Genomic DNA, 26423 nt, shown 5'->3' with positions numbered 1-26423 from the left:
GCGGTAGAGCTAGGAGAATTTGAGTTGGAAGACAACTCTTCAGGTCCGGAAAAGGCATCCTCTCTGCTGTTATTCAGAATGGCTTGCTGGAAAGAATTCAAAGAGCTCATGGTAGGTGAGGGCCAGCTGCGAGGAGCCTTCTTGTTTGTGTAAGAGTATAGAGCGTATGGGGGCGTAGAGTAGAAGGATGGAGGGGAAGAGGAGGAGGCATGAGTTCGTGAAGTGTTAGTACTCATATCGAAAGATATAGACGTCGTGGAGACTGATAAAAGTGGCTTGTTTCTCAGTAATAGACAAGTCCAAGTTTAGAATATAAGCCGGCGGGTGAGTTGAGACTTTGGGACGCAGGGCGTGAGTGACAGCCCCGGCACTTGGGAAGGGGACTAAACTGCTTACTGTGTTGCTGGTACTATGTTTAAACAGTTAAATTCACTAGTTCTATAACGATATAATAATAATAGCAGCATTTTGACGGGAGAATAGAATGTTCCAGGATGATCCATTCATTATGTATTCTCTTGGGTTTCCAGAAAATAAGGCACGGCAGTGGGCTTGAGTGCCATGGGGATTGCTTATGATAGAGCAACCCTCCATGGAGGCACATGTCCTGCAAGGCAACGCAATAATACGACCCTTGGTCAGTGAGTGGTCTACGTCTCCAATTAGGTACCTAGTAGGTATGTATGCTACTGGGCCACTCTGACGACATGGGTTCTGTACGATATGTGAAGTGAAGCCTGAGGATAAGTTAGGCATGTGGTACAGCATCTCTTTTAGGAATCCCCGTCCATTACAAACCAAGTATACATCTTGCAAGGTTCCGACTTCAGCCCTAACTAGCGGGAACAGGGGTTAGTTAAATTTCCATCCCACCCGTGTCTAGCGTGGAGCCTGCCCGTGCTCGTGGCAATCTGGGGTGACTGAAAGACTGGGCTGAATTCTTGGCTGCGTACAGATTCCAAATCCCCATCCCCTTATCCATACAACTTGATTGTTTTCGTATGCGCCATCCATGCGGAGTGATATCACGTGAGTCAAACAGAACTGAACATGGCATCGGTTATCGCCGTAGCTCTGTGCGTTGACAGGGGTTGATACAGAAAACACCACCGACTGCCATTTGCAGTGAAACCTTTGTCTTGGCCAATAAGCTGTCACAAAATGGCGGATAGAGACTCTCTCCTCTGCGTCACACAGATATTCTAGCCTTGGGAGACAGTTTTGAGGCTAGCCAGGTTTCAATTGCATTACAAAGACATGAGGGGTGTTTGTAGTCAGTCGATTCCTCGATGATATTCTGATAAATACAGACAGACAGACGGAAACCGACTGACTTGAAGCCGGTCTCGGTGCGGGCGTTAAGGGACTACAGTCTATGTTAGTGATAGGCCAACCAACCTCGTGGCCTTTTAGATCGTGGTCCGGTAGTCAGAATACAGTCCAAGGTCAAGGCTCAAGCGCTGCTCCTAGTGTACCGAGAGACTGGAGACATGTCAGTTCCGATTATTTCCTGGCCTCTCGTGCGTACTATGTAGGCATGACAAATGTTTAAAGGGTGTTAGCGTTAAAAGTGACAACTCTGTTTGTACTCAACGGTCGGCCGCCCGTCGAGGGATCAATGGTCGGCCGCTTGGAACAAGAAGCTGAAGTTCCCTTGACAGGTCCAAGCTCCTGCCAAGTGTTTCCTAGCCGAATAAGCCACCGGCATGTTGTATCGTGGGAAATAAACGGTTGTGATGAAAGAATTCGCTTACTTACATGTGCATGCCGGCAAATCAATGCCGCACAACTCAATTCGGGCCACTTTTCTAGCATTTCCTGACTCGTCCCGAGCCAATACTTGAAATACAAATACACAAAAAGAGTAATTGCGGCCCGCATATCGTGTGCCACGCCCACAGCCTTGACAGCTTGGCGGGCAACGTACCCGGGATGGCTTACTGAGAAACAATGAAGGGCTGTTGATTACGGATACTGTTATGTTTAGTCTTTACCCACCTTTCTAAATTGGTTAGCGTTGCGCAACAATTGGGTATGCTTCTTCTTTTTTCTCATGATACCGAACTGCGAACTTTGGCCCTTGAACGCTCGCTCAATGCATGCAAGCCGTTGAAATTATCAACTCTGTTACAAGAATAATAGTACGCAACTTGGCGTTCTAGCTAACAATTCCTTCCTTTTGCTTCTGTTTGTTCCTGATGATGTCAAGGATGAAGGAAAAACAATTTCCAGCCAGCGGGGTTTCTATTATCAGCCAATACATTAGGACCTGCTACTTGCAGTACTTCCGTACCTACTACCGTACATGTGTGATTATCACCCCTCTCTTCACTGCACCTTAGTAGCTAGTCCGAAATTGGCAACCTCTAGATATCTCATCACAGCGGCATTCACTTCTGCCGCTTTGCTTGCGCCTCGTTCAGCTGCACAGCCTCCCGCTTCGTCCTTGCTCCGGGACAAGATCTGAGAATAAGCTGCAGCAGAGAACATAGAACAGGTTTAGCCGTAATGGATCCTATATCTCTTGCCGGCTTGGCGCTGGGAGTCGCTTCCATCAGCTTGCAAGTCTATACAGGGTGTATTCAAGGTATAATTCTCGGCCCGGTCAATCATACTCAGCGTTGACCTTGAGCCAGGGATACAGCTTCTTATCACGGCTTTGGGCTATGATGATGACTGCAAATATCTCAACCTGCGCCTCAGGATGGAGCAGCAGCGTCTATTTTGCTGGAGTGAGGCTTCTGGCCTGCTAGATCTCGATGCCAAGAACCAGGAAAAGGTCCTCAACTCCAATGTGTTTGACCTTCATCGTCAGACCGTGATCGATCTGCTTGTCCAGATTCAGTGTCTGTTCAATGAGTTTACCGAGTACCAGAAGAAACATAACAACCTCTCTGTTGTGGTGGATAAGGATGGTACTTTGGAGGCTCCAGAGAAAGATGCCAAGTTATCAAACTACCCCATGACTGAGAAGAAAAGAAATTTTATCAAAAAGGCTATGTCTGAACTCAAAACCAAGTCCTCTGATAGCCTCACTAGGCTGCGATGGAGTTCGTTTGACAAGCAAGGATTTGAGAAGCTTCTGGCCAAGTTCTCACTTCTTAATGATAACATGACGAATATCCTTGACCACTCCTTGCAAGTTGAGATTCGCAACACCGTGCAAGACACAAACCGTGGGGTCCTGTTACTCCATCACAAGATCGCCGATCTGAGTCATCTCGTGTTGGCTCTCAAGTCCCAGCTCGACGCAAACTCGCCAGGGGGGCCTTCACAGATGTCCAAGCTGGAGAGGGAAGCCAATGCTGACGCACTAAGACAGTTATCAAGACTTGCCAAGTTCAAAGCGTTCAACGAGACTATTGACCCAAAGTCAAATAATCCATCAGTCATCGATGAAGCTGCTGCCAAGTTCCTGGACCTTGCAAAACCTGGCCATCAACGGAATCTGTTTGTTCCGCGGTATCTCATCGAGTTGGATCCCGAGGTTGATGAATCAGAAGAGCCAAGATGTGAAGCATTGATGAAAACAGCTCAAGGTAAGAAGAAGGTTTGGATCGAGTGGAAAGACTACGAAAACGCAGACACACAGCCAGGTTCTCTCTCCAAGGCCGACATAATCGAACGAGTCCGCAAATTGGCCGCCCTCTTAAATCACAGTCCAAAGCCCGAGGCCTTCCGAACTCCTCATTGTCTTGGGTTCTTCGACAAGGCCGATCCAAACGTTGCAGAGGACGATGTCGACATTCTTGACCGCCGGCTCGGCCTCATCTTTGAACGTCCGTCTGATGATAACTTGCATGTTTCACTGCCGCCTGTGTCGCTTCGTGAGCTTCTCCAAGATCCCAATATCCGCAAACCGCGCGTTACAGAACGAGTTCACGTTGCGCATGCCCTCAGCAACTGTCTTCTCTACCTCCACGCTGTCCATTGGCTACACAAAGGTCTTCGCAGCCATAATCTGTTGTTCTTTCGGGCACGCGACGGAAGTGTGGATTATCGAAAGCCCTTCCTTTCGGGCTTTGACTTCTCCCGCCCAGGTGGCTCAGACGAGATGACTGATGCGCCAGGAGATGATGCAGAGCACGACCTGTACAGACACCCAAACGCGCAGTCGAATCGCCGACGGGACAGGGAGCGGTCAAAGAAAAGCTTCGATGTTTACAGCCTGGGCGTCATCATGGCCGAACTGGCGCACTGGCAGCCTATCGAAGATATTTTGCGCATTAATATACAACGTGCGCGCGGACGGCCAGATGTTATACGCAGCATTCGAGAAGCTCTGTTGAAAGAGGATAGAGTTGCAGCTGTCGGTGCTGATATGGGAGAGAGGTTTGAGGATGCGACAAGGAAATGTCTGGCCGGGGGCAGAGAGTTGGGACTTGGAGAAGGCGATGATGAGACGCAGGATGAAGTTGCTGAGAAACTATCAATGGCCTTTTATGAAAATGTGGTAAAGCGGCTGGGAGAGGTGGTTGTCTAGAGCAAAGATGACTCGACCTTGAGAGTGCAGACTTGTCATGATGAAGATGGTCAAACAAAACATCCATGGTATAGTAATTATTAGATATAAACAGAACGTAAATAGTTCGTTACATCATTAGCCAATGATTGTATGTATCCCTTTGATAAATCCTCCCAGTATTATATCTGAACGCCAGAGCTATACTCTATACCCTCCATCTTTGGTCATGAAGTTTCATTAACAGCAGCAGTCTAGGCACTCAAAACAACATAGACCAGCGCAAATTCCACAGCAAATGGCCTATGAAAAGTGTCAGTTGTTTGCTGGTAGAACATTGAAGGGTTGGTTGTTCTTACACCGCCATCCTTGCCTCCTCGCATACTCAGTTCAGGTTGTTCCATGGTCATGGGTTGAATCGGGCGCTATTGAGATCAGTCAGTAAATGTTTAGATTGCGGTTCAGACTCATGCTTGGGATGAGAGAAAATGGCATGTTTGAAGGAATCCGATCGAGCCGGAGGGTTAATGGTTCCACGTACCGGCTGTTCAATGCTGGTTCGTTCGGCAGCGAAAGCTACGGGAGCCGGCTCACGGGGCATTTGCATTCGAGAAGATGTTGAGGCAGGCATTTTGAATTTTTGGTATGAAAAGTGCGTGATATCTGTTGAATTATTGGAGGGTGTGTACCAGACAGTAGAGTGAAAACGGTTGAGAAAGAAAAGCAGAAATCAGGCTTGAACAAAGAGCGCGGCCACGTTGTTATAAACTCTAATATGCCATGGTTACATTACCAGGTCAAAGGTTCCAGAAACGCCCCGTACGCGTCTCAGGCACTGGAAATAATTACTCACAGATCAATAAGTGATCCTATCCTTCTCGGCACATGAACGCACGTCTGCGCAGTCAGTAGACCTGAACTCTCTAGTGCCGTGACCTCCGAGAGAGGTCAGCTGGAACCCACATGGGATATTCGACTCAATTACAATACAAGACAGTACAGGATCAGAATCATCATGCTGCAGGGTATTCTAGCGTAGCAGTAGTTTGCACAATTCGGAAACTGTCGATATCATGGTGCGAGAAGAATGACTTGACATATACTGCCTACAAACTTCACAAGCTCATATCAGAATCAAGTACCGTAAAAGTATTGTCTTTTTCCCTGCCGTTTGTGGCTGCTGATGGGAATAAACTTTGCCTCTCTTAGTACAGACGGGACGCCCGATGTCGCGGGCTAAAAGTGAGCCAAAAAAGACAAAGGCAAAAGACAAAAAAGGCTGAGATGAGAACATCAGATCACTCCATAGAAACAATGACGTAGTTTTGACGAACCACTTGAGTGGTTGCAGGTTGACCCCTGCTCACGAACCGGTGGAGGACTGGCTTCCCGGAATAAGTCTAACCACAGCCTCTCTTCTCTAGACTTGAGTCTACTGTAATGTAATGTTACAGCACATGCATTCTAGAAGCTTGCCATCGAATCATTTTCTTGTCCTCTCGGTCGAGTCTTTTTTATTCCCATTGTTGAAGATCTGCAATCACGCATTTTGCTAAGAATAGATGCGTTGGCGGTAGCTTATTGGTTTCAATACACAATGGGTGAACGGGTGAACGGGTGCAACGATGAAATGATGAAATGATGATCCTTGCATCTGTGTAATTTTAATGAGCCACTTCAAATACTTACCCAAGTCAAAGCTGAGGTAGTAACGAATGGAAGATGCTGATTTGACCTAAATCAAATCGCATCGTTCGTTAATGGCAAGCTCAAACTTCATACCTACTTGGGGTTCATCCAACATGGGGCTTGACTTTGTCATGTTTCCCACCAAGACTGCACGGGAGGTTTAAGGGTATTAGAGATCTAATATATCTCGAGGAGAGTGTTTTATGCTATAAATCTACATCGTTACTATCATATTTACAATCAGCATATACCTAGTTGTAAGAACAGAAGCATCTCCATATGTTATTATACAGGGTAGACGCAAAGCCGAGTATAGATTCACAACTAATGCCCAACAAAACAATGTACAAATTGGTAAAGCACCACAGGCTCAACACTAAGATTTACCCTTCATTGTTACCCTACTCTTCACTGCACACAGCTATTTATTCGTTCCTTTCTGGACCTCGTTGCGGTATTTATTAGTGCAGTACCGACGTGTCAATGGCCCATTCTGCAGAGAGCCGCATTCTCGACAACTCCCTATTCGCTACTGAAGCGAATTGTCGAATCTCGAGGTCGAAAGTTGATGGCTGCAGAAAATTTAAAGTACTCCGTTGAACAACTCATCGTTGACCCGCTCACCCGCTGTAGTGATGTGTAAAGACGAAACGAAACATTGATCAGTCAGGTCAGGTCAGATCAGGTCAGGTGGATGAAACATCGGTCTAGCATACCAGCAATGACATTATCCGTCACAAAACTTGATGAGCCTAAGCCATTGTCAGATCCAAGACATTGACCAAATTTAAAGTCATGCTCCAACTGCAACCACGTGCTACTTTTACTTTAATCTAGGTACAAAGCAAACAAAGTAAAGAATCCAACTACAGATAGTTCGTCTGTTTACATTACCAAATAAAGATTTACCGATAATTCTCCGTCTCGTCTAAACATCCCTTGGATCAATGGAATGCTCACCAACAGTGGAGTGCTCGATCCGGGGAGGCTAAGCTCAAGCCACTGAGCAGCGAACCTATGGACCTAACTCCAGTATACCCACCTGGGTATGATAGGCAGGTCAGGCCTGCAACCTCCAACATCTTGCCAAGGGGCCATGTGTTTTTGCATCAACTCGACCATGCGCCCGCTTTGAATTGCTCTATTGCTTGATTTGATCCTGTGTGCTTGATCCAGATGACTTGAATCTTGAGCTTTGCCATTTATTCTACTCCAATCTTCAACTACTTGGACCCCTTTTTCGACCGCCATTGCTCTTTCTCTCTTGGCTTCTTGGCTCTAGCTTGCCTGCTCCCTCCCTCACGGACGGGGTTGCCGTCATCTCCCTCAACTTCGAATCACTCCTCAACTGTCATCGTCCAAACGTCTCGACACTTCCGCCCACGATGGCCTCGCACGGCCAGTACCCTCCTGCGCACATGTTGGCCAACAAACACCATCATGCTCCTTACGGTTCCGCCCCCGTAGTTGTTCCTGGAGTCGCTCCTGCTGGTACCTTCGCGCCAGGCACCAAGATTCAGGTTGGCAGCCACCGTGTGGTGATTCAAAAATATCTTTCTGAAGGAGGCTTCGCCCATGTATACCTCGTCAAGTTGGCTAAGCCTGTTGACGGCACTGATCAAGCTGTCCTGAAGCGAGTTGCGGTGCCCGATAAGGATACTCTGCGGGGCATGCGCACCGAGGTTGAAACAATGAAGCGCCTCAAGGGCCACCGACCGATCGTTACATATATCGACTCGCATGCTTCTGAACTTCAAGGAGGGGGTTATGAAGTTTTTCTGCTCATGGAGTTTTGCGATGGCGGTGGCTTGATCGATTTTATGAACACCAGGCTACAACACCGCCTTACCGAGCCCGAGATCCTCAACATCTTCACCGACATCGCTGAGGGTCTCGCCTGTATGCACTACCTAAAACCACCACTGCTGCATCGCGATATTAAAGTCGAAAATGTTCTCATTACCGCCAGAGGAACTTCGAAACGATTTAAGCTTTGCGATTTTGGTTCAGCAGCGTCGCCTCAACCCGCCCCCACCACCGTTACTGAGTGCCGCCTTGTGGACGAGGACATCCAGAAACACACCACGATGCAGTACAGGAGTCCCGAGATGATTGATGTATACCGCAAGCAACCTATAAACGAAAAGTCTGATATATGGGCATTGGGCGTCTTGCTGTACAAGCTATGCTACTATACTACACCTTTCGAGGACCAGGGCCAATTGGCGATTTTAAACGCCAGCTACCGATTCCCTAGTCATCCTGTCTTCTCTGACAGGCTCAAGAAATTGATAGGTACTGCTCGTTGGCCCTGGAACGTTTTATAAAGACTAACGCGAATTTAGCTTCAATGCTGAGAGAAAACTTACAGGATCGGCCAAACGTTTATCAAGTGCTAAAGGAAGGATGCGCAATGCAAGGGCGCGATGTTCCTGTTCACGATGTAGGTGTCTCCTCTTGAACAAATGAGCCCATATTGACAATTCGCAGATCTATAGCGGCCGTTCCCAACCCCACGCTAGAACTGACAGCCCGCATCACATGGCTCAGAAACCGGACCAAGCGCCAGCCGTGGGCGCCGTTTTCGAACGAGTCGAACCTAAGAAACAGGTCATCCCCGATGTTGTTCCCATGAGGAGAGGTCGACCGGCTGCTTCTCCAGCCCCAGGCAATGTATCCCAGAAACCGGAAGCTTCTCCTATGCGAAAGGCAGGGGGAGATCCTTTCGCGGCCCTGGATGCAAAGGCTGCTTCAAAGGGAATCGATGAGCTGTCGTCTCGGTTCCCCACACTTGACCAGTTTTCGTTGCTGCATGACCAGGGAAGCAAGTTCGATTTTGATGTTTCCTCGCCAATCTCGCCAGTAAACGCATCATCAGATCTGAACGACAGAGTGACTGCGAAATTAGCCGAGGAGGCCTTCGCAACTCCCCCGACTGACTCTCCTCGCCTAAAGCCAGTGTCTAGAACGCACTCTGTCACTCCTGTTGGACACAAAGCCGCCCTCGGCTCACCTCCTCTTGAGCCTTCACTGACAAAGACTTTATCTGCACCAAGCAGACCCGACATCAGCAGGGCACAGTCCATTATTAGCAACAACCCCGAATTGCAGGCTATTTCTTCTCAATCTAGCTCGCGATATGTCTCTACCGGTACAATGACCTCAACGCCGCCACCAGAGAGATTTGGCCAAGAGGTGGAGCAGCCTGTTCGCCACGATGCTCACGATCATGCTCGAGCTAGTAGCGCTACAAGGCAGCCTGAGCAAAGCGCAGGACAATGGACCGCGGAAGAATCCCGCCCTTCTTTCATGCAAAGAATCCCATCTTACCAGCAACCTGGCCATGAACATCAGCCGTCTTCATCTAGGCCGTCTCTCGAAGGTGGTCGTCCTCGCATTGATCTCCTGGACCCATCAGCTCGTGCTTCGCCAGCTCCGTCAGCCCAATCAGCTCTGTCACGGCCCCGACCCGCTAGCACTAATCTCGAGGGCACAACTCTTGATTTCCTGCGCGAGAGAGAGGCTGCATCGCGTTCCTCGAGCCGACCGCCTCGGGGCTCATCTCCTTATCAGGAGCCTGCAGACGAGCCGCGCGCATCGAGCGATATGGACTTCTTGAGGAGTCTGGAGGACTCGGAGCGAGCCAAGGCTGGCAAGCGTTCCAGCTTGACTTCACTGTCAGGTAATAAGAACATTCTCGCTGGTAAATTTGGAGACGCATTTAAGCTCTTTGAGGGCAGCTCCCCTAACAATGGAAGAGTTCCGTCGCCAGAAAGAGAGTCACACCGCGATCTAACTCCCATTGCTGGCTCCGAGGCAACTGACGGGCGCAGTGACGATGGCCATGTCCACGAGGATGAGGACCGTGTGACACCTGAAATGAGGCGCGAGATGGAGCGTTTGAAGCTTTTAGAAGAGGAGCAGCGGGTGGAAGCAGCGCAAGCTGAATATCGAAAGCGGGTAGCTGCAGGACAGCGCGGACCACCAGTTCCTCCAAAGAGTATCGGAGGAGTCTCGCGTGCTGTCAGTATCCAAAATCGAGTTCAGAGCCTTTTGAGCGAGGAACAAAAACCAGCCAACGTTCAAAGGACTGCTCAAGGTTATGGGAAGTATACTGACACTCCTGAGCCTGGCGACAAGTCCGAGAAGCCTCTCCCAGGAGTACCGAAGAAGCCGTTGAATGTGACAAAGACACGAGGTGATGCTTCTCAAGCCCTCAGCCCTTCCTCAACAGCATCGGCGCCTGCAGCTCTAGCATCAAAGCCTCCAATGAAGCCTCCAGCTCCGAAGAAGCCGGTGCATCTCAACAGTATCCCAACTGGTCAGAGGCCGGTATCGCCTCAAAAGCCAACTCGTGCCCAAACAGCGTCAGAGGATCTCATCAGCATGGACAGCCCCGGGAGGCAAGTGCTGGAGATGACAGCTCAAGAGAAGGATGATTATCTACAGGACTTTTCCAAGAGGTTTCCCGACCTAGGCTCGATTGAGATGGTCGAGCGGGAGATCGGTGGACAGAATGGAGGATCCAGCCGGTAAATAGACAATGGTGAAGGTATCTAGAATTGCCATATTGCATTACATGTACATTTACAAGTACATTTGAATATACTCAGCGCATAGCGTTCAACATACTTCAGTCACTCAATCTTCAATCTGTCAATCAGTCGGACGAGCCTAGACCGGTCGGACATGTGGTGGGGCCGATCCCCACCCTTATCTTATCTTCCAACATTTTTTTCTCCAGTACAGGCAAGGCTCGTAGTAAATTGGACTGAAAGCTTTCTGCAACGACTACCAAACATCAAAACAAATACAAAAAAAATGGCCAAGCGCAAGAGACAAGCCGTCGCACAGAGAGCCGCTTATGAGCCTTCTGTCATCACGAAGAAGGTCAAGGGCACCAAGGTTCTCAAGGAAAAGCCTGTGAAGGAAAAGGCTTCCGCGCCTGCGAAGAAGACTACCACTACCACTACCACTACCACTACCACCACCGTCACCAAGACCACCTCGAATGTGCCCGAGACAATTCAAATCGTTGTCGGCTCATACGATCGAATTCTTCATGGGTTGACGGTGACAGTCGGAGGCAAGGAAAAGGCTCAATTTGCCGATACCTTTCTTTTCAATGCTCATACTTCGGCCATCCGTTGCGTCGCTGTGTCGCCCATCTCAGCGCCCGTCCCTGGACAGACACAAAAGGTCATGCTTGCTTCTGGTGCCACCGATGAGCGCGTGAATGTTTACAACCTATCGGCGCATCCCCCAAGCCGAAAGAACCAGGAGCTTATGGCCAAGGTGGCACCACGACCGATCCTCGAGAACTCCAAGAACCGAGAGGTCGGCACGCTGCTTCACCACTCTTCAACGGTCACATCTCTCTGCTTCCCTACAAGATCGAAGCTGCTATCGTCAAGCGAAGATTCTACGATTGCGGTCACGCGAACCCGAGACTGGTCCCTGCTCAGCAACATCAAGGCACCTATCGCCAAACCCCTAGGCCGCCCCAGCGGTGATACAGCACCCTTTGGCGGTACACCGTCCGGTGTCAACGACTTTGCTATCCACCCCAGTATGAAGCTTATGATCACTGTCAGCAAGGGCGAGCGTTCAATGCGATTATGGAACCTGGTCACTGGCAAGAAGGCTGGAGTGCTGAACTTTGGCAAGGACATCCTGCTGGAGGCTGGTGAAGGAAAGCACTCTACTGGCGAGGGACGAAGAGTTGTTTGGGGAAACGTTGATGGAGCGGATGAATTCGCTGTTGGATTTGATCGGGATGTTATTGCATTTGGCATGGACAGTGTGCCCAAATGCAGGATAATGGGATCAATCCGAACAAAGGTGCATCAATTCTTTTATGTTGCATTGGATAAGGAGGGGGATGCGACGCTGTTGGCTGTCGCCACGGAGGACGGCCGCATCCTCTTCTTCTCCACCAAGGATTCGGATCTCACAAAAACTGACTCGGAGGATAAGAAGCTTCCAACGGCCAAGTTGGTGGGTCAGCTCGGCGGCAAGTCAGACGGAGTTCAGGGCCGCATTAAGGACTTTGTGGTGGTGCCGAGTGCGGAGGACGCCTCGACGCTGTACGTGGCTGGTGGAAGCAGTGATGGACGGGTCCGTGTGTGGCGAGTGGGAGTCTCGGAATTGCAGGGTAACAGCAAGAGTGAGGAGGTTGAGGCCAAGGGAGAATTGTTGGGGACATATGAAACGCAAAACAGGATCACCTGCATGACGGGATTTATGATGATACCCCGGCCTGATGGCGTTGAGGACAGCGAGGATGAGCTGGAGGACGAGGACGAGGACGAGGGAAGCGATAGCGAAGAGGATTAAAATGGAGGTTAGTTCTAAAGCTTTAGGATGACGGATGTATGTCTGTATGCATGTGGCTGGCTGGTTGTTGACGTTTTTGGTTAAATATAAACTACTTAATGTATGAATACCTAGTATTTGGTGACGATAAGATGGTGACTGCGGTGACTGTCAGCTTTTTATGCGCCCAGTATCACATGTAAATTGAAGCATGCGACGACCCACATGGTGGACTGTGAGTGAGACTCGCTGCAGTAAGACCAGATTAGAAAATGAGATGAGGGGCCAGATATGTGATGTATAAAAAACAGTCTTTCTGTTGATGTACCTATAATGTTTAGCAACTCTCGTGGGTCTCTTTGACCAACAGGCTGTTATTGTTGTCTCCTCATTCTTCAACGGGAACGTGCCTAGGCCCGGCAAAAGGTACAACATTGTATCACGAGGGGTCGTAAATGCAAGTCAAAGACAGAAAGTCAATACAACTGACCAACCACGGAGTCTCGAATTCGAGCTCGAGACATCCTGAATGTGGGGTAATGTACGCGATTGGACGGATGCATGTTGATCGAGAATGGGGTCCGTATCTAATACAAGCGAAGGATTCTAAAGACTGACAGACAGTATTTAGTTGTTGGTTGCTCATTAGACTAATTGTAACCTACCTAGGTAACCAAGGTAATTCATTCTTCTTTCATCTACTCTCATCAAAAAACTGTTTGCTAAAAACGACAATAAGCACTGACCCTGTCTCAGTGACATGTTGAATAAAAACAGCGGGGATCCAATTCGTCCCCCAGGGACAAGGGTTGGGTTCTCTCCTGCAGTGGAGGTCAATGGGGCATATCTACGTAATTCCTGGGACCCTCAGACGACTAGTCGTGCGTCTCTTGTCATGTTTTCCATGTCTTGTGAGCATGTGAAGAACGTTGCCGTACATTAGCTTGAGCTTGGTAGGTACATACATTACAACTGTGCCGTCTCTTCTTTTTTCTCTTCTTCTTTACCCTTCAATCTCTACCTATATAACAGACTGCTTACTAGCTGAGCTTTAAGGCTTAATATTTTACTCTTGTCTCATTATTTACTTGCCTCTCATATACCTCCTCTCGCCAATCCTTGCCACTCGAGTCAATTCAATCTTGATATATCTCAGACCGTCAACGCCTCAATCTGCAGAACTCAACCAACTTCTTCTGTTATCCTTTCCAATCTCTTCCCGTCCACACCCAATTGCTTACTCGGTTGCCGACATCCTGGTTTGAGTTTCCTATTTTTATCCGTGCTCATTTGCTTGAGTCGTGAAAGTAGACAGACAGGGTTGTAAAGCCTTGAAATACCCCAACAACTTGAACTTTTGACAGGCAATCCCTTTTTCGCCCTGTATTGAAATTCTCAAGGCTGCAACGTACAATTGTCTCTTGGGATCGAGAATGTGAGTAAAGTGACACTGCATTGCATGATATTGAGACTTGCAGGTTCAGCTGAACTGGGAGGAGTCTAGAACCTGGGCCTCAATTTCCATTCCATGCTATCCACCCAGATATCAATTTGTTGAATCCGATTTCTAACTGCTTGGTTATAGAAAATTTGAGACTTCAAACATACATACATACACACACACAATGGCTGACGACGGACCTCCTCTTATCCGCCCCGTCCCTCGAAGACCTTTCGACCTCAATCTGACAACTCCTACACCTCCGAGCGAGAACTCATCTCCCCCAACGCCCGCTCCAGCTCAAGACGCCAACATTGCGCGCTTCTTGCAGCCAACGCCCGAACCTGGGAACTCAACCTTGAGCAGACCACAGTCGTTCATGAACTTGACGTCTTCAACACTCTTCGGCATATACTCTCCTACCACATCCTCCTCCTCGCGCGACCGCGTCTTTGCCGATCGCGATGAACTTGATACGCCATGGGGTACAGGTGCTCAGACTCCCATAAAGCGACCCGGCCTCGACGATGCCACGTTCGACTTTATGAAAGATCGCTCACATCAAATCCGTCGTCGATCGTCTATCCGCTCCCAAGCACCTCCTATGCCTGTGAATACCTCCCCTTCGGCTGGCGCTTTGGTTATGAGAGGACTGCTACTTTTCGTTCTTGGTGTTGGTTACGGCGTGTTAGTCACGTCGCGCTTCAACAGTGACTCGGATAGTCAAGCAGGTTCCACGTATAATTGGGCCCACTTATCATTTTGGGGTCTCGCTGGTGTTGCACTGGGAGCGCTGTTTCCTTGGTTCGATCGAGTCTGGGAGGATTCGTTTGGCGAAAAGGAGGATGAAGCTGTGGCTGAGAATGCTCCAGCGAAGGATGATGATTCGGGCACTGACTGGGCGATTGCAATTCGAGCCATTGGTGCCTTTGTAGGCATCGTCTTTGCCATTGTAAGTCAACCAACAAGCAATCACGTGTATGAGTGTAACTAACAACTCGCAGCGCAAGGTGGCCTGGGCGTCTACTCTCCAAGTATCACTAACACTGGCAATGGTCAACCCTCTCTTGTGGTGGCTTATTGACCGTTCCAAGCCCGGATTCTTCCTTTCAACTGCTGTTGGCTTGGCAGGATCAATGATTCTTCTTGGTATCAACCCTGACATGATGCCAGCGCCCGCTCACGCTCCGTTCAGACAGCTGGTGAATGCCACGACGCCATCTCAGGATGAAGTCGTGCCTATTCTTGGTGGATTCGCACACCAGGAAACACTCGAGACCGGCATGTGGATGCTCAGTGTTCTCTTTTGTAGCTGCGTCTGCTTTGGTAACATTGGTCGTCGACTCACTCTTGGCCCATCTGCCACAGCAAAGGGTCGTTGGGCTGGTGTAAGATGATGCACAGCGAATAACATATATCTCGTTACATGATGTATGCGTGTTGTTAGTTCGGCGTGTAGCTGGCATTCGTGGAAAATTACTCCCCAGGTCTAGGTCCTTGGGTTATTTGGAAAAGGAGGACTGGATATAGTCCTTGAGATTGGATATAACGGCATTTTGTATATTAAGGCGTTAGAACTGTGATGACATGGTATTTGCCATGGAACCGAAATACGGAATACAGGGTTTTGGCAGATGGGTGAAAAACCACATTGTGTACTTGGTATACGTGTGGCACTGCACATGTTGCTGTTCTTCCATCACTTGCTTGAATTTACCAACGATAAATGGTGAGCTGTCGCCACGTTGTGGTATAAACTGCGTTCAGGAGGTGTCCCTTAATTTAAGTCTATAATTCATTACGGATTTCCGTTTTTAATGCTTTGATTCTCTTGTTTTTGTTTTGCAGGATTTTACTTTTCTGATGTTCATATACCGAAACTCTGTCCGCACTTTGCTCCATCATCATCAACCCTGTCAGAGCCCGAAGATTGTCGCGTGACGCAAGTACGGTGGGCACAACGTCATTTGTGTACTGAATCAAGATGAAGGCTGATTCTCTGTAGAATCTGTGAGAGCCTTCATCACGGCTACTGACTTTTCTTTGATGGCAGGACCGAAGTCGGCGTTGGACATGCCCATCATGACAAGCATGCGGGGATCTTGAATGCTCTGGTTGATCATGATGGTACGTGTAAGGACGTCATGGAAAGAGGCAGCGGCTGCTGCGGGACCTGTGCTGGCTAATTGCAGATGTCAATGTATGGCTCACAGAGATATTAGCCCAGTATTGACTTACTGCCGTCGTTCTTAGGGATCTGATCAGGATGCTTTAGTGGGCGGCCAGCGACCATGTTGTCTAACTCGGTCATGATATAGTGAGATCTCTTGACAAAGTCCCAGACGTGGAAGAGGCTGCGGTCGACATTGGGAGGAGTCCAGCTTTTGTGAGACTCGATGGCCGAAATGAGGTCGGAGAAACGGGCAGTGATGTTTTCACGGTGCTCCTTGCTGGGGATCTCGGTGTTGGAAGGCACGATGGCTGTACGATGCGTAGAGCGGATATAATTTGATGTTGATTCAGCAGTGAACAGAAGCAATGTTTAATAAGGAGAGTAGGATTAAAGTCAATAAAGTAGAGTTGAGTTTGGTCGACTTTACGAAAAAAAGAGGGGAAGAGAAATCATAAACGAAGCATCAACGTCAGTGTCGCCAGGGGGAATAACGGCTTCCCCGCTGCATTGCATACCTAGGCAAGCATCGTTTTGCCCTGACTGTCATATGTCAAATTGCTTCTTTCACACAAATCAGATCGAATTGCGTTGGCGATCGAGGCACCTCCTGCACCAGTACCATGCCGAGCAACGCCAGGGGAAACCCCTCGCCCTGTGGCTTTTTTGGAGTCATGTATCTCGTCAGAATCCTACCACCAACAAGAAAAGCTGAAGTTTTAGGCTGTCTCAGCTACCAATTGATCGTCTCGAACTGGTTAACTGCCAAGAGAGGCTTCTGATGTGTCATTTTGATATTCAGATGGTTGTCTGACTGCATAAAAAGGAAGAGGTGAAAAGTATCGATCGGTGGTTCTAGAAGTTCGTTTGGGGACGAGTCGAAGCTATCGCCAGTACCTAAGCGGGGAAGCTTCCCATGAAACATGCGCACAGATCAGTTTTAGCTGCTATGACAATTGGGGGAAAAGTAAGCTGCTCAAGCTCAAGCTCAAGCTCAAGCAAAGACAATGATAACAGCGGGAAAATATTGACATGTGATAGTGTAAGGGGAAAGCAATGTGTAATACCGTGAACAAACAAAAGATCTACCGCAAATCACAAATGACAGGGGGGAAATATGCACTGGTTTAAGAAGAAGAAGAAAAAACATACTATTTCCTAGGTAAACCAAGTGCATATCAAATTAACACTATGCCGTCAATGAATAAGTAATCGATAAACCCTCGAGAAGATCATGATGTGGGGGAGGCTCAACTAAAGATTCAGGGTCCTGGAGCTTGAACTTGAGCTTGAATTAGATGAGGCTCGCTATTGGACAACCATTATAATGCTCGCGTGACAAAAACACTTTCTCTTGGCAGCTGTTTCTAACCATTGTGGATTAGAAGTAGTTATCTTGACTAAGCAGGAGAATGTTCTCGTAGAATAGCTGCGTTGTGTGATGTGATGTGGTGTTGGGCTGGGCGACTCGTCATCTATTCCTGACTTTGGCAAGGGTTCTCTCTCCTCCAAAGAAGCAATCCCAATCCGGGAACCAACAAGTTGGAGATGGTCTAGAACATGTAGAACATTGGCGAATGCGAACTGAACTAAACTGTTTTGAATGAGGAAGAGGGGCGTGCTGTACGATGTTTAATAACTAAGCGTCATCAACAACAGGGTCCTTCTTGTGTAGACATTCCAAGAGACAGGTGCAAGCTGAATCAACGAACTCATGATGTGCCGAAATGGTTGGTCACAAGGCAAACAGCTGAAGAGTCAACGTGATGTTTGAAGGCTCAAATCGAGATGAGATTCCCGTTGCTACGCATGCGGTCAGGTTAAGTGTAGAGTTTCCTTTTAGTTAGTCACCATGCAGCCCAAGTACCTGGAAAGCATTGTGCGACAAGAACGAGAGCAAGAATAAGAACAAGAACAACTGTCAAGCTTGTTAGGATAGCTCTGCGGAATCATTGGAATTGTATTGGCCGCATCTCGATCCGGGCCGCCACACCCTGGACTCATTGGGCGATGCGGGTAAGGCTTGGGAGAACGATGATGCGTAGATTAGATCCTGTCCAACTTGGTCAACGCCGCTGTTTCGTACCTGTCACTGAAGTTAATTGTAGATGAGATGAGATCTCAGATCCAAACTTTGGTCCAGCGTCTTTGGTTCTTTTGGGATGGCAAAAAGAACAACAAGACGACGGCGAAGAGATCTGCAGTACAGCATAATAGTTTGAAAGAATCAAGGATAGTTGGTTTCTGTTGATTTGGCGCGTCGTACCCATGACTATCATCATGGATCCCCCGTCGCTATCGACATCCCTGTTCGTCTGGTTGTCACCAGGAAACGTGCTTGTCATATGACGCCAACGACTCTTTTTGAGCCTCTTCTGACCCTGGATTCTTGGGGTTTTGGTCACCTAGCTGTCTTACAGTGCATACGCCAGACGAGTCGCTAGACAGGGCTCTAACCCAGTCCAAGTGCAGCCTTGCTGAATTGGTCCATCGCAGTTTTCTAGCTGTCTCGGATGTTGCCAGCCCGTTGTCCTTTGCTGATGGCGGGTGGATTCTCCCCCTTGTTAACCACTTTCTTAAGTAGCTTCGATGCGCCGACTGCTTGCTCCGATGGCCGTTGCACGTCCAGCGCCATCTGGATCGTCAAAACACCAGCGCCATCAGCCTCGAGGACCTCGAGACCCCTTTTTTTGCGACACGGAACGGCGAACCCTTCTTTTCCCGGGTGCTCCAACCACCCCCAAAAAAGAAATCCCAAAATCGTATTCTGCGTCAAGTAACAGAAAAGAACGGACAAGAGATCAGAGATCGGCAATGGACAAGACAAGCGAACCCCAAACTAGGGTCCCTGTGAAAGAGACTGTGAGGTGATTGCGCAAAAAAAAAAAGAGGAGAGCATTTGTCTTGATCGAGTACCATCTACATGCCTTGGAAGGCCTTGCTTGGCCCTGTTTCTGCATCACGATCTGCGATGGATGGACGCTGGTCTCCGCCTACGGCCATTGGTCATTGCTTGCGCTGAGTGAAATGCAGCATTCAACGTTCGTGTTGCATTGCGTTGCACTACGATTTCTTTGAAGGAAAAGTTCCTGCTGTTCTTTTTGTCTCTACCAGGTTTTGGGGTTTCTTATCCCACCCGGCCCATCGCATCCCTCTGAGTTACGTATTGATTGCGGCTGGGGAGGTTTCTGCAGATGGATTTGATTATTATTTTTAGGTTTACTCTCTATCCCCGTAGGTTGGCAACAGGGATATCTAACCCCAAGAGATACCGACAGTCCTCTCTCCAAAGGGTGAATGCCTTGACAACGGGCAAGCCAACAAAGTCTATGTTTGCGGCGTCTCGGCCGTTGAGAATATATACATACCTACATAAGTAGGTACCAGTGTATTGGAGAGGCTGTTGGGCTGAATCTGGGTTCGACGTCATGAGTCGAGAACCCTGGCCTGCCAGCGTCATACTTTTTTTTGTAAGACGGGAAGGGCAAAGGTTGTGTATCACCAAGAGCATGAACTAGCATCGATTGCGTTTCTCTCCAGTACTAATCTCACTGAACTGGAATATTTAGTCGAAAGGGAGTGAACCCTGGTGTTAAATGGTGATGGTTTAGTACCTCTCATAACGCAGGGTCCTCCCAAGTCCCATGTGAGGGTATGAATGGACCCTCTTCTTGATTGTACTAGACAGACTAAAAGTTGGAAAATCTACAACATTTCCCACCCAGTTGTCAAAAGCAGTCTACTAGCAATTTAATGTATTCGGTACCTGCCAGAGACTCTAGCTCCTAGAACTTAGCACCCAAATAACTCTCCACTTGTTCTTTCCCCATCCCGTCCTCAATTGTATGGTACGGCGTGTGCATCTCACATCCTCTTCCTCTACAACCCTACAAAGCTGTCCCGGATTGGTAAGTTGTCTTGGTTGTATGACGATCTCTATCTATCCTTGCTGCACCTCATCTTCTTCAACGCGCCCCGTCCTATCCTATTCTGTTCTTTTCTTCTTCTTCTCATTCCTACTGGACTGGACTATTTGAAAGGGAAAGCGCCGTCTTCTTTTTCATTCTTCCACCCCTCCTTAGACGGTCATTATTGCCCGTCCATTCTCCTGGTATACATATATTTCGAGCTCTCTAGGATCCGTCGGAGCCCCAGTCCGTCTCCCCTGAACCCTGGTAAAACAAGTGGATTCGACTTCGGCAGCCGTTTAAACTGATTCCCATCATATTAAAACCTATGACATCTTGGAACTACTTTCTCATAACTCCCCCCACCAAATTCATACCCTACTTCATCTTTATATACTACATCAACATCCTTCCTCCTATTACTCACTCCGATCTCATTCTACGAAAATGCTTCACATCCTACTCGCGATACGAATTTTGTAATCTCACAGTTCTATAGAATCCATGTATATCTTGAATCCGGCTTGTCCTCGTCATCTGGACACATTCGCATCCACCTTCATGCCCTCGACACGGTTTCAAAGGCTACGCCAAGAAGACTGCAACTCTCGTCTTCAACAACAAAACCAGCGAACACGACCATATAGCAGCTCATAAATTGGAAAAGATATCGCATAAAGTTTTGGATATCAGGTTTTTATTTCATCAAAAAAGCAACACCAGTATTGTATCGCTCTGCGCTTTCCCACACAACTTGCGACGGCATACGGGATCGCACCTTGTTAGAGAGTTTCGACAACCGTTGCGACAGGAGAAGAGCGATAAAATCGAAAATACGATATCATACCCAATCTAATTTTCATTCTTCTTCGCTTATCGATACACGCCCAATCTATAGACGTTCATGTCCTCAAACAATACGTCGCAACACTCTGCGACCGACTCTGCCTCTGGTCCCGGTCTTCAAGGGCCGCGACCCTCCGACCTGCCTACCGATTCCGACAGCGAAACCCCGGGCTCAGACCGGCAGCCACAGCAAGTAACACAATCGCAATCACCTACTCCAGGTTCACGCCATCGCGATGTTGCACCCCGAGATTTTGTCCGCCTCTTTCAATGTCAGATTTGTTCGTTACCCCTGGCCGAGCCTATAAGTCTACCATGCGGCAAAAGCATGTGCCGGCGCTGTCTGCCAGACACTCATCTACGCGCCAACATAACGTACCCTGCAGCTCGCGATCGACTTCGCGGATTTCGATGTCCATTCGAGGACTGTGGGAAAGACCATGCTCTTAACGATTGCGCTGTCGACGTGGTTCTCAACAAAACAGCTCAACATGTGAGGGAGGAAATCGAGCGTTTCAGGCACGAGTCTTCTACTGCTGAGGTGTCAACAAGAGTCATGTGGCAAGATCCATGGGCTGCTGCGGGCGTTGCCTCCATGCGGAATGATGATGGGGCATATTCAAAAGTTATACCAGGTGGAAAGGTCATAGCAACATATCGCTTGGCAGAAGAGGGTGATTTGTCTTACGAGGCTGATATTGACTATGACGAGATCATTTCGGCCACCCCGTCACCACCCCCCGATACCGATGACACAGGCCTCGTTCGAAAGGCACAAGATGCTACTCGCGCTGAGATGGACTGTCAAGTCTGTTATGCGCTTTTCTACGATCCTCTCACAACCACATGCGGGCACACTTTCTGTCGGTCCTGTTTACATCGTATCCTCGACTATTCACGGTATTGCCCGATATGCCGTCGTCCACTAGCCATCAGCCCTCTACTTAATCAGATTTTGTCGCCACCCAATCAAACTATCAAGAGAATCATCGAAACGTTTTGGCTGGAGGAAGTCAACGCGCGGAAAGAAGCATTGGATGCGGAACGTGCTGCACAAATGCAAGATCACGATACTTCACTCTTTATTTGCACGTTGTCGTTTCCTCATATGCCGACGTTCTTACACATCTTTGAACCACGATATAGACTCATGATCCGAAGAGCGATGGAGGAAGGGCACCGCACGTTTGGTATGGTGATACCAAAACGACGACAATTTCCTGGGGACAGTGATTTCCACGAATTGGGCACCTTACTCAGGATTGTCAACGTCCAATTTTATTCAGACGGCCGGAGTCTCATAGAGACAGTTGGTCTATCGCGCTTCCGTGTTCTGGAACACGACTTCCTTGACGGATACATGGTCGGCAAAACTGAACGTGTTGATGATGTCAGTCTCGAGGATGAAGAAGCTGCCGAGGCAGCTGAAGCAAGTCCAATGGAGTTAGAATCTAACCAAGGACCAATGCTGGAGGGTGACAAAGAATCTACAGAGCCAACATCGCCATTGCCGCGCTCAAGTTCATCCAGTCCACATATGCCGACATCGGTGGCCGACATCGATATAATGTCAACACAAAGTTTAATGCATTTTGCCTCATCCTTTGTCGCTCGAATGCGTCAGCAAAGTGTACCGTGGTTGGCAGAACGAATGTTGACTATATATGGCGAATGTCCAGAAGATCCTGCCATCTTCCCTTGGTGGTTTGCTAGCATACTACCAGTCAAGGACATTGAGAAATATCGACTCCTCGGAACATCCAGTGTACGTGAGCGTCTCAAAATCTGCTGTATATGGATTGTGGAATGGCAGATGGCCCGATGGTAAGTGAAATCCAATTACACAGTTCACCTTTTTTTTAACCTATTTACTCCTTGACACCATTTTCACGTTGCAACTCCTTCCAGTGAGCGTCTGCTCGTCGTCGTTCTCGGTCTCTCAGGCTAAAACGACGTCTCCCTTTCCAGGACAAAGCTGATTGACGGCCGTCCAGGTCTTACCACGGCTGCACCATCCTCTGATTGACAATCACTGCCCTACTATCTCTCTCTCGGCATGGTTCTGCAATTCGTCCTCGTACTTTTCTGCGTCATTGCACAATCGCTGTACGAGAAACAAAGCGGTCTGCGGAGTTGATACCATCCCACTTCTGACACAGACAGGACCATCCCGACGCGAAGATAGTTAGGGCGACTTGATTTGTATCATGGTATCGCAACGCATGTTACATGAGAAACGCTTGCAACGTGTTACGTGTTTGGGCATTACGAAGGACTAGAAGAGAGAATTGACTGCGGAAAACAAAATGAGTCCATCAGTTTAGTCTATAAAGGTCTAGAATACTTTGTCCTTGTTTTCACGCCCAGGATTGGGGCGGCAGTCAAGTTTTCTGATATCTACAAAGATGCGTGGGTGGATAGGAGGCATTTAGTCATAGCATCCTTGATTTTGCGGATACCATGTTCCCATCTGTAGATATTTTCTATCATGAAATTGCTCTTTACCAATGATCAGCCGCTCCATTCGTCTCCTGTGCTGCAGTGGCATCGCCCCAATCAGGTCCAACAGTGAGAGATGGTGTTTCGACCCAAGTACCTGGCATGACATTGTCGGCTCCGCCGTCTCCTGCTGTAGAAACAGGCGGCTCATTATCGTTCCCATTTCCGCTTTCATTTCCGTTTCCGTTGGCATCATCCGCTGCCAAAACACCAACATTGTTGTCTGCACCTTGCCCAACACTGCTCACACCATCTTTTGGCTGGTCCCAGTCGCCGCTAGCACCTGGATAAGTATCATTGCCCCAGTGGTCTCCAGCCTTACGAACAGTCTCATTGCTTTTGTTCGAGCCAGTGCCCCATTCTTGATTCTGAGTCGTCTCTTGAGTGTCGCCGTTGCCCCAGTCGATAGGTGCTTGGTTGTCGTTGGTGCTGGTCCCCCAAACACCATTTTGGTCGTCGCCACCACCGCTACCACCTTTGTCATTTCCGTTATTGCTGTTGTTGTTATCTTGGCCAGCAGCATCCCAGCTACTCTGGCCATTCTGAGTATCACCGGCTCCATCGTTCCAAGTATTTCCTTGATCGTTATTGTTGCTACCACCCCAATTGTTCGACGCTGCTCTGACTGAACCCGCTGGCTGGCTATGTTCCTTGGAGGCAGTTCGAGCTCCTTGGCTGCCCCATGCGCTGAACTGGGATTTGTTTCTCTTGGGCAAATACGGGTTGTCCTTTCCCTGATTTATGTGTTAAGTCCGGTTCTGGTGCTGTCTATCACTACTATTAATACTTACTGTGAGGCTTGGCGGCCCAACGTTGTTGTTCTGGCTGGCCTTGTCCTTGCTGGAGGCAGGAGCGGTCTTTTCTTGGTAGTTGACTGGGGCTGGGAAAGGTCCTGGAGGTCCTGCCATGCCATACCAGGGAGGAGGGGGCATTGTTTGGGTGATTGGAACATGGGGGTATGCCTCTGGGGGTGGGACACCTGCGTAGTGCTGATGATATGGCGACATATGCGAGTAGTTGGGGTATTCCTTGGGGTTGTTGAAGCCATAGTAGTAGGGGTTCTGCATAGGGTGAGGCATTCCCATAGGTAAGGGGCGATGTGAGCCGTTGCGCTCAGGGTAGAGGGCATTGCTTTGATGGTTACCATAGACAGGACCATGGTAGACTCGCATGATATTGTGTTCTGAATCGTAGTAAGCATTTGGTGCCGGGTCTTCAGGGGTTTCGATCACGCGTTCCGTCTGAACCACTTGCGCCCGAATCGGTTCGATCAGCTGTGGGCGACGCATGTGAGGGCCTGGAAGTCCTTCGGGATAATTGCCCTTCTTGACTCCATCCTTGAATTTGGGTTGCCCCTTTTCTTTCATTGTCATTTTTCCTGACTTGCCTTGGTCTTGTTCCTTGGTTGCCTCCGCAGCCTGTTCTTCAGCTTCTGGTTCTCCGGGGGGTTCTGGCTCTTTATTCGTCTCTTTTTTAGCCTTTTGCTTCTTCTTGTTCTTTTTCGACTGGCTGTTTGCCTTGTCTGGCTGTTTGTTTTTGTTCTTCTGCTTGCCTTTATTTTGTTGCTTAGACTTCTCCTCCTCTGGCTCGGCTTCGTCTTCTGTTCCGTTGGCCGACTCAGAAGTTTCGCCGTTAGCTTCTTCAGGTTCCGGTTCAGGTTCCAGCTTTTTGGCCTTTTTGCCACCCTTTTTGGCGTTTGCCTTTTGCTGCTGCTTCTTGTTTTTCTGAAGGGGATCTGGTTCGGATTCTGATGTTTCATGCTCAGGCGCTGGATCTTGATTCTTTTTGCCCTTTTGCTTGCCCTGCTTTTGTTTCTTGTTTGCTTTCTTCTGTTTCTTCGGTGGTGGTGTCTCAGGCTCCGATTCCGAAGTGTCCTTGGCAGAATCAGAGGCGTCTGAGTCTGGCTCCGGCTCCTTTACCTTCTTTACGCCCTTCTTCCTGTTCTTTCCAGATCTCGGTTTGCGCTTGGGGGGTTCTTGTTCTTCTGATTCAGATGTCTCTGGGCTAGGGGGAGGTGTATGTTCCTTGCTCTTTTTCTTGCCTATCCTCCTCAATATCTCTCGACCCTTGACGCATCTGTGACACTTACAAGTCGGGTCTGGATCCGAGTCCCAGTCGCTTTCAGAATCAGCCTCAATTTGCTTCTGTTTCTGTTTTTGCCTCTGTCTCTTTCTTCTTCTCTTGTTCCTCTGTTTGGCAGAGATATCTGAATTTTCAGGGTCAGAATCTGTTGCATCAGAACTTGACAGGGTGTCGGACTGACTGGAGTCTGACGCGGGCTCAGATTCAGACTCTGTACCAGACTCGGATGTTTCATCAGAAGACTCAACTGGGGTTGTGATGACGGTTTGCTTCAAAGCGGATTTAATGGGGCCATCTTCGAAGCGGACTTTCTTGATCACAGTCTTGGCTTCGGTAACAATAGGAACGGGCTCGGGTTCAGGCTCAGATTCAGCTTCAGCTTCAGCTTCTGGCTCGGGGTCAGGGGGAGAGGGGGGAATGCTGCGTCCTGTGCGAGGGTAGGTGATTCTGACGGTGTCTTCCTCAGACTCGTCGTCAGTAGTAACTTGAACGCGCACTACTTCTCGTTTCCTGTTCTTGGGGGGCTTAGGCTTGGGGCTGGGGATGGGACGAAGGGCAGATTCGATTGTTGTTCCAACTACCCATTCGCAAAAATGCGATGGGCCTTTGAGCTTGCGGTTCGTCATTTTGAGTCGGGACAATTCGTCACTGAGGACGACTTATCGTCGCAAGAGAGAGAGTACCAAGATGTGATGTTTCTTTCAGGGTCAAAAATGCGGCAGAAGTTAGTGTCACCAATTGAGTTTATGTGCAGGATGAAAAGTGGTTGTTGGGGTTGGAAAGTAGAAAGGCGAGGTGACGGTTTATCGCTGGCAGCTACTGGCAGTGTCAAGGCAGAAGTAAGAGCAACCTCCTTCTTTCCTCGCCAAAGAGGCAGGTGCAGGCAGCTCAACCACTAACGGGATAAAGGATGAGAAGATTTTAAAAATTAAGTATCCGAAGTAGGGAGACTGTATTTGCATCTTCTTCGCGCAGCTATCGTGTCTTTTTTTTTCTTTCTCAATATGTCGG

At 48.6% G+C, this 26423-nt stretch overlaps 10 protein-coding genes across 10 annotated transcripts; 6 read left to right on the top strand and 4 right to left on the bottom strand.

Annotated features, from left to right (window-relative positions):
* Positions 1–561: 561 nt before the first annotated feature.
* On the top strand, positions 562–1552 carry FGSG_12762 (uncharacterized protein; the record flags this gene model as incomplete). Its single annotated transcript, XM_011325841.1, is given in 6 exon segments — positions 562–641; positions 667–677; positions 732–851; positions 956–999; positions 1311–1377; positions 1383–1552. Coding segments are annotated over 6 exon segments (492 nt in total).
* Positions 1553–2508: 956 nt separating this feature from the next.
* Positions 2509–3543, top strand: FGSG_05587 (uncharacterized protein; the record flags this gene model as incomplete). The annotated part of the gene is made up of 3 exons (XM_011325840.1): positions 2509–2565; positions 2645–3450; positions 3534–3543. The coding sequence occupies 3 exons, from the start codon at positions 2509–2511 to the stop codon at positions 3541–3543; spliced, it is 873 nt and encodes a 290-aa protein (XP_011324142.1).
* Positions 3544–3805: 262 nt separating this feature from the next.
* On the bottom strand, positions 3806–3931 carry FGSG_12761 (uncharacterized protein; the record flags this gene model as incomplete). The annotated part of the gene is made up of 1 exon (XM_011325839.1): positions 3806–3931. The coding sequence occupies one exon, from the start codon at positions 3929–3931 to the stop codon at positions 3806–3808; it is 126 nt and encodes a 41-aa protein (XP_011324141.1).
* A 793-nt stretch (positions 3932–4724) lies between these two features.
* Positions 4725–5093, bottom strand: FGSG_12760 (uncharacterized protein; the record flags this gene model as incomplete). The annotated part of the gene is made up of 3 exons (XM_011325838.1): positions 4725–4765; positions 4848–4887; positions 5004–5093. The coding sequence occupies 3 exons, from the start codon at positions 5091–5093 to the stop codon at positions 4725–4727; spliced, it is 171 nt and encodes a 56-aa protein (XP_011324140.1).
* A 2443-nt stretch (positions 5094–7536) lies between these two features.
* Positions 7537–10687, top strand: FGSG_05586 (uncharacterized protein; the record flags this gene model as incomplete). Its single annotated transcript, XM_011325837.1, has 3 exons — positions 7537–8446; positions 8497–8594; positions 8642–10687. The coding sequence occupies 3 exons, from the start codon at positions 7537–7539 to the stop codon at positions 10685–10687; spliced, it is 3054 nt and encodes a 1017-aa protein (XP_011324139.1).
* Positions 10688–10972: 285 nt separating this feature from the next.
* FGSG_05585 (uncharacterized protein) lies at positions 10973–12615 on the top strand (the record flags this gene model as incomplete). Its single annotated transcript, XM_011325836.1, has 1 exon — positions 10973–12615. One exon carries the CDS (start codon positions 10973–10975, stop codon positions 12485–12487), a length of 1515 nt encoding a protein of 504 aa, XP_011324138.1. The 3' UTR covers positions 12488–12615.
* A 1440-nt stretch (positions 12616–14055) lies between these two features.
* On the top strand, positions 14056–15515 carry FGSG_05584 (uncharacterized protein). The gene is made up of 2 exons (XM_011325835.1): positions 14056–14859; positions 14912–15515. The coding sequence occupies exons 1-2, from the start codon at positions 14092–14094 to the stop codon at positions 15302–15304; spliced, it is 1161 nt and encodes a 386-aa protein (XP_011324137.1). The 5' UTR covers positions 14056–14091; the 3' UTR covers positions 15305–15515.
* Positions 15516–15886: 371 nt separating this feature from the next.
* FGSG_05583 (uncharacterized protein) lies at positions 15887–16753 on the bottom strand (the record flags this gene model as incomplete). The annotated part of the gene is made up of 3 exons (XM_011325834.1): positions 15887–16089; positions 16146–16388; positions 16651–16753. 3 exons carry the CDS (start codon positions 16751–16753, stop codon positions 15887–15889), a joined length of 549 nt encoding a protein of 182 aa, XP_011324136.1.
* A 4136-nt stretch (positions 16754–20889) lies between these two features.
* On the top strand, positions 20890–22857 carry FGSG_05582 (uncharacterized protein; the record flags this gene model as incomplete). Its single annotated transcript, XM_011325833.1, has 3 exons — positions 20890–21643; positions 21845–22655; positions 22800–22857. The coding sequence occupies 3 exons, from the start codon at positions 20890–20892 to the stop codon at positions 22855–22857; spliced, it is 1623 nt and encodes a 540-aa protein (XP_011324135.1).
* A 475-nt stretch (positions 22858–23332) lies between these two features.
* On the bottom strand, positions 23333–26038 carry FGSG_05581 (uncharacterized protein; the record flags this gene model as incomplete). Its single annotated transcript, XM_011325832.1, has 3 exons — positions 23333–24064; positions 24122–25536; positions 25594–26038. The coding sequence occupies 3 exons, from the start codon at positions 26036–26038 to the stop codon at positions 23333–23335; spliced, it is 2592 nt and encodes an 863-aa protein (XP_011324134.1).
* Positions 26039–26423: the final 385 nt, after the last annotated feature.

Source organism: Fusarium graminearum, chromosome 3 (genome assembly GCF_000240135.3).
Source record: "Fusarium graminearum PH-1 chromosome 3, whole genome shotgun sequence".
Lineage (NCBI taxonomy): Eukaryota > Fungi > Ascomycota > Sordariomycetes > Hypocreales > Nectriaceae > Fusarium > Fusarium graminearum.
The sequence above is the reverse complement of the archived record's forward strand: the minus strand, read 5'-3'. Positions and strand labels throughout refer to the sequence as shown.

Bases quoted from the DNA above. Each gene is read 5' to 3' on its own strand.
- FGSG_05584 (XM_011325835.1), top strand. From the start codon at position 14,092: ATGGCTGACGACGGACCTCCTCTTATCCGCCCCGTCCCTCGAAGACCT. The intron at 14,860-14,911 runs GTAAGTCAACCA...AACAACTCGCAG, and splicing joins TAGGCATCGTCTTTGCCATT to CGCAAGGTGGCCTGGGCGTC.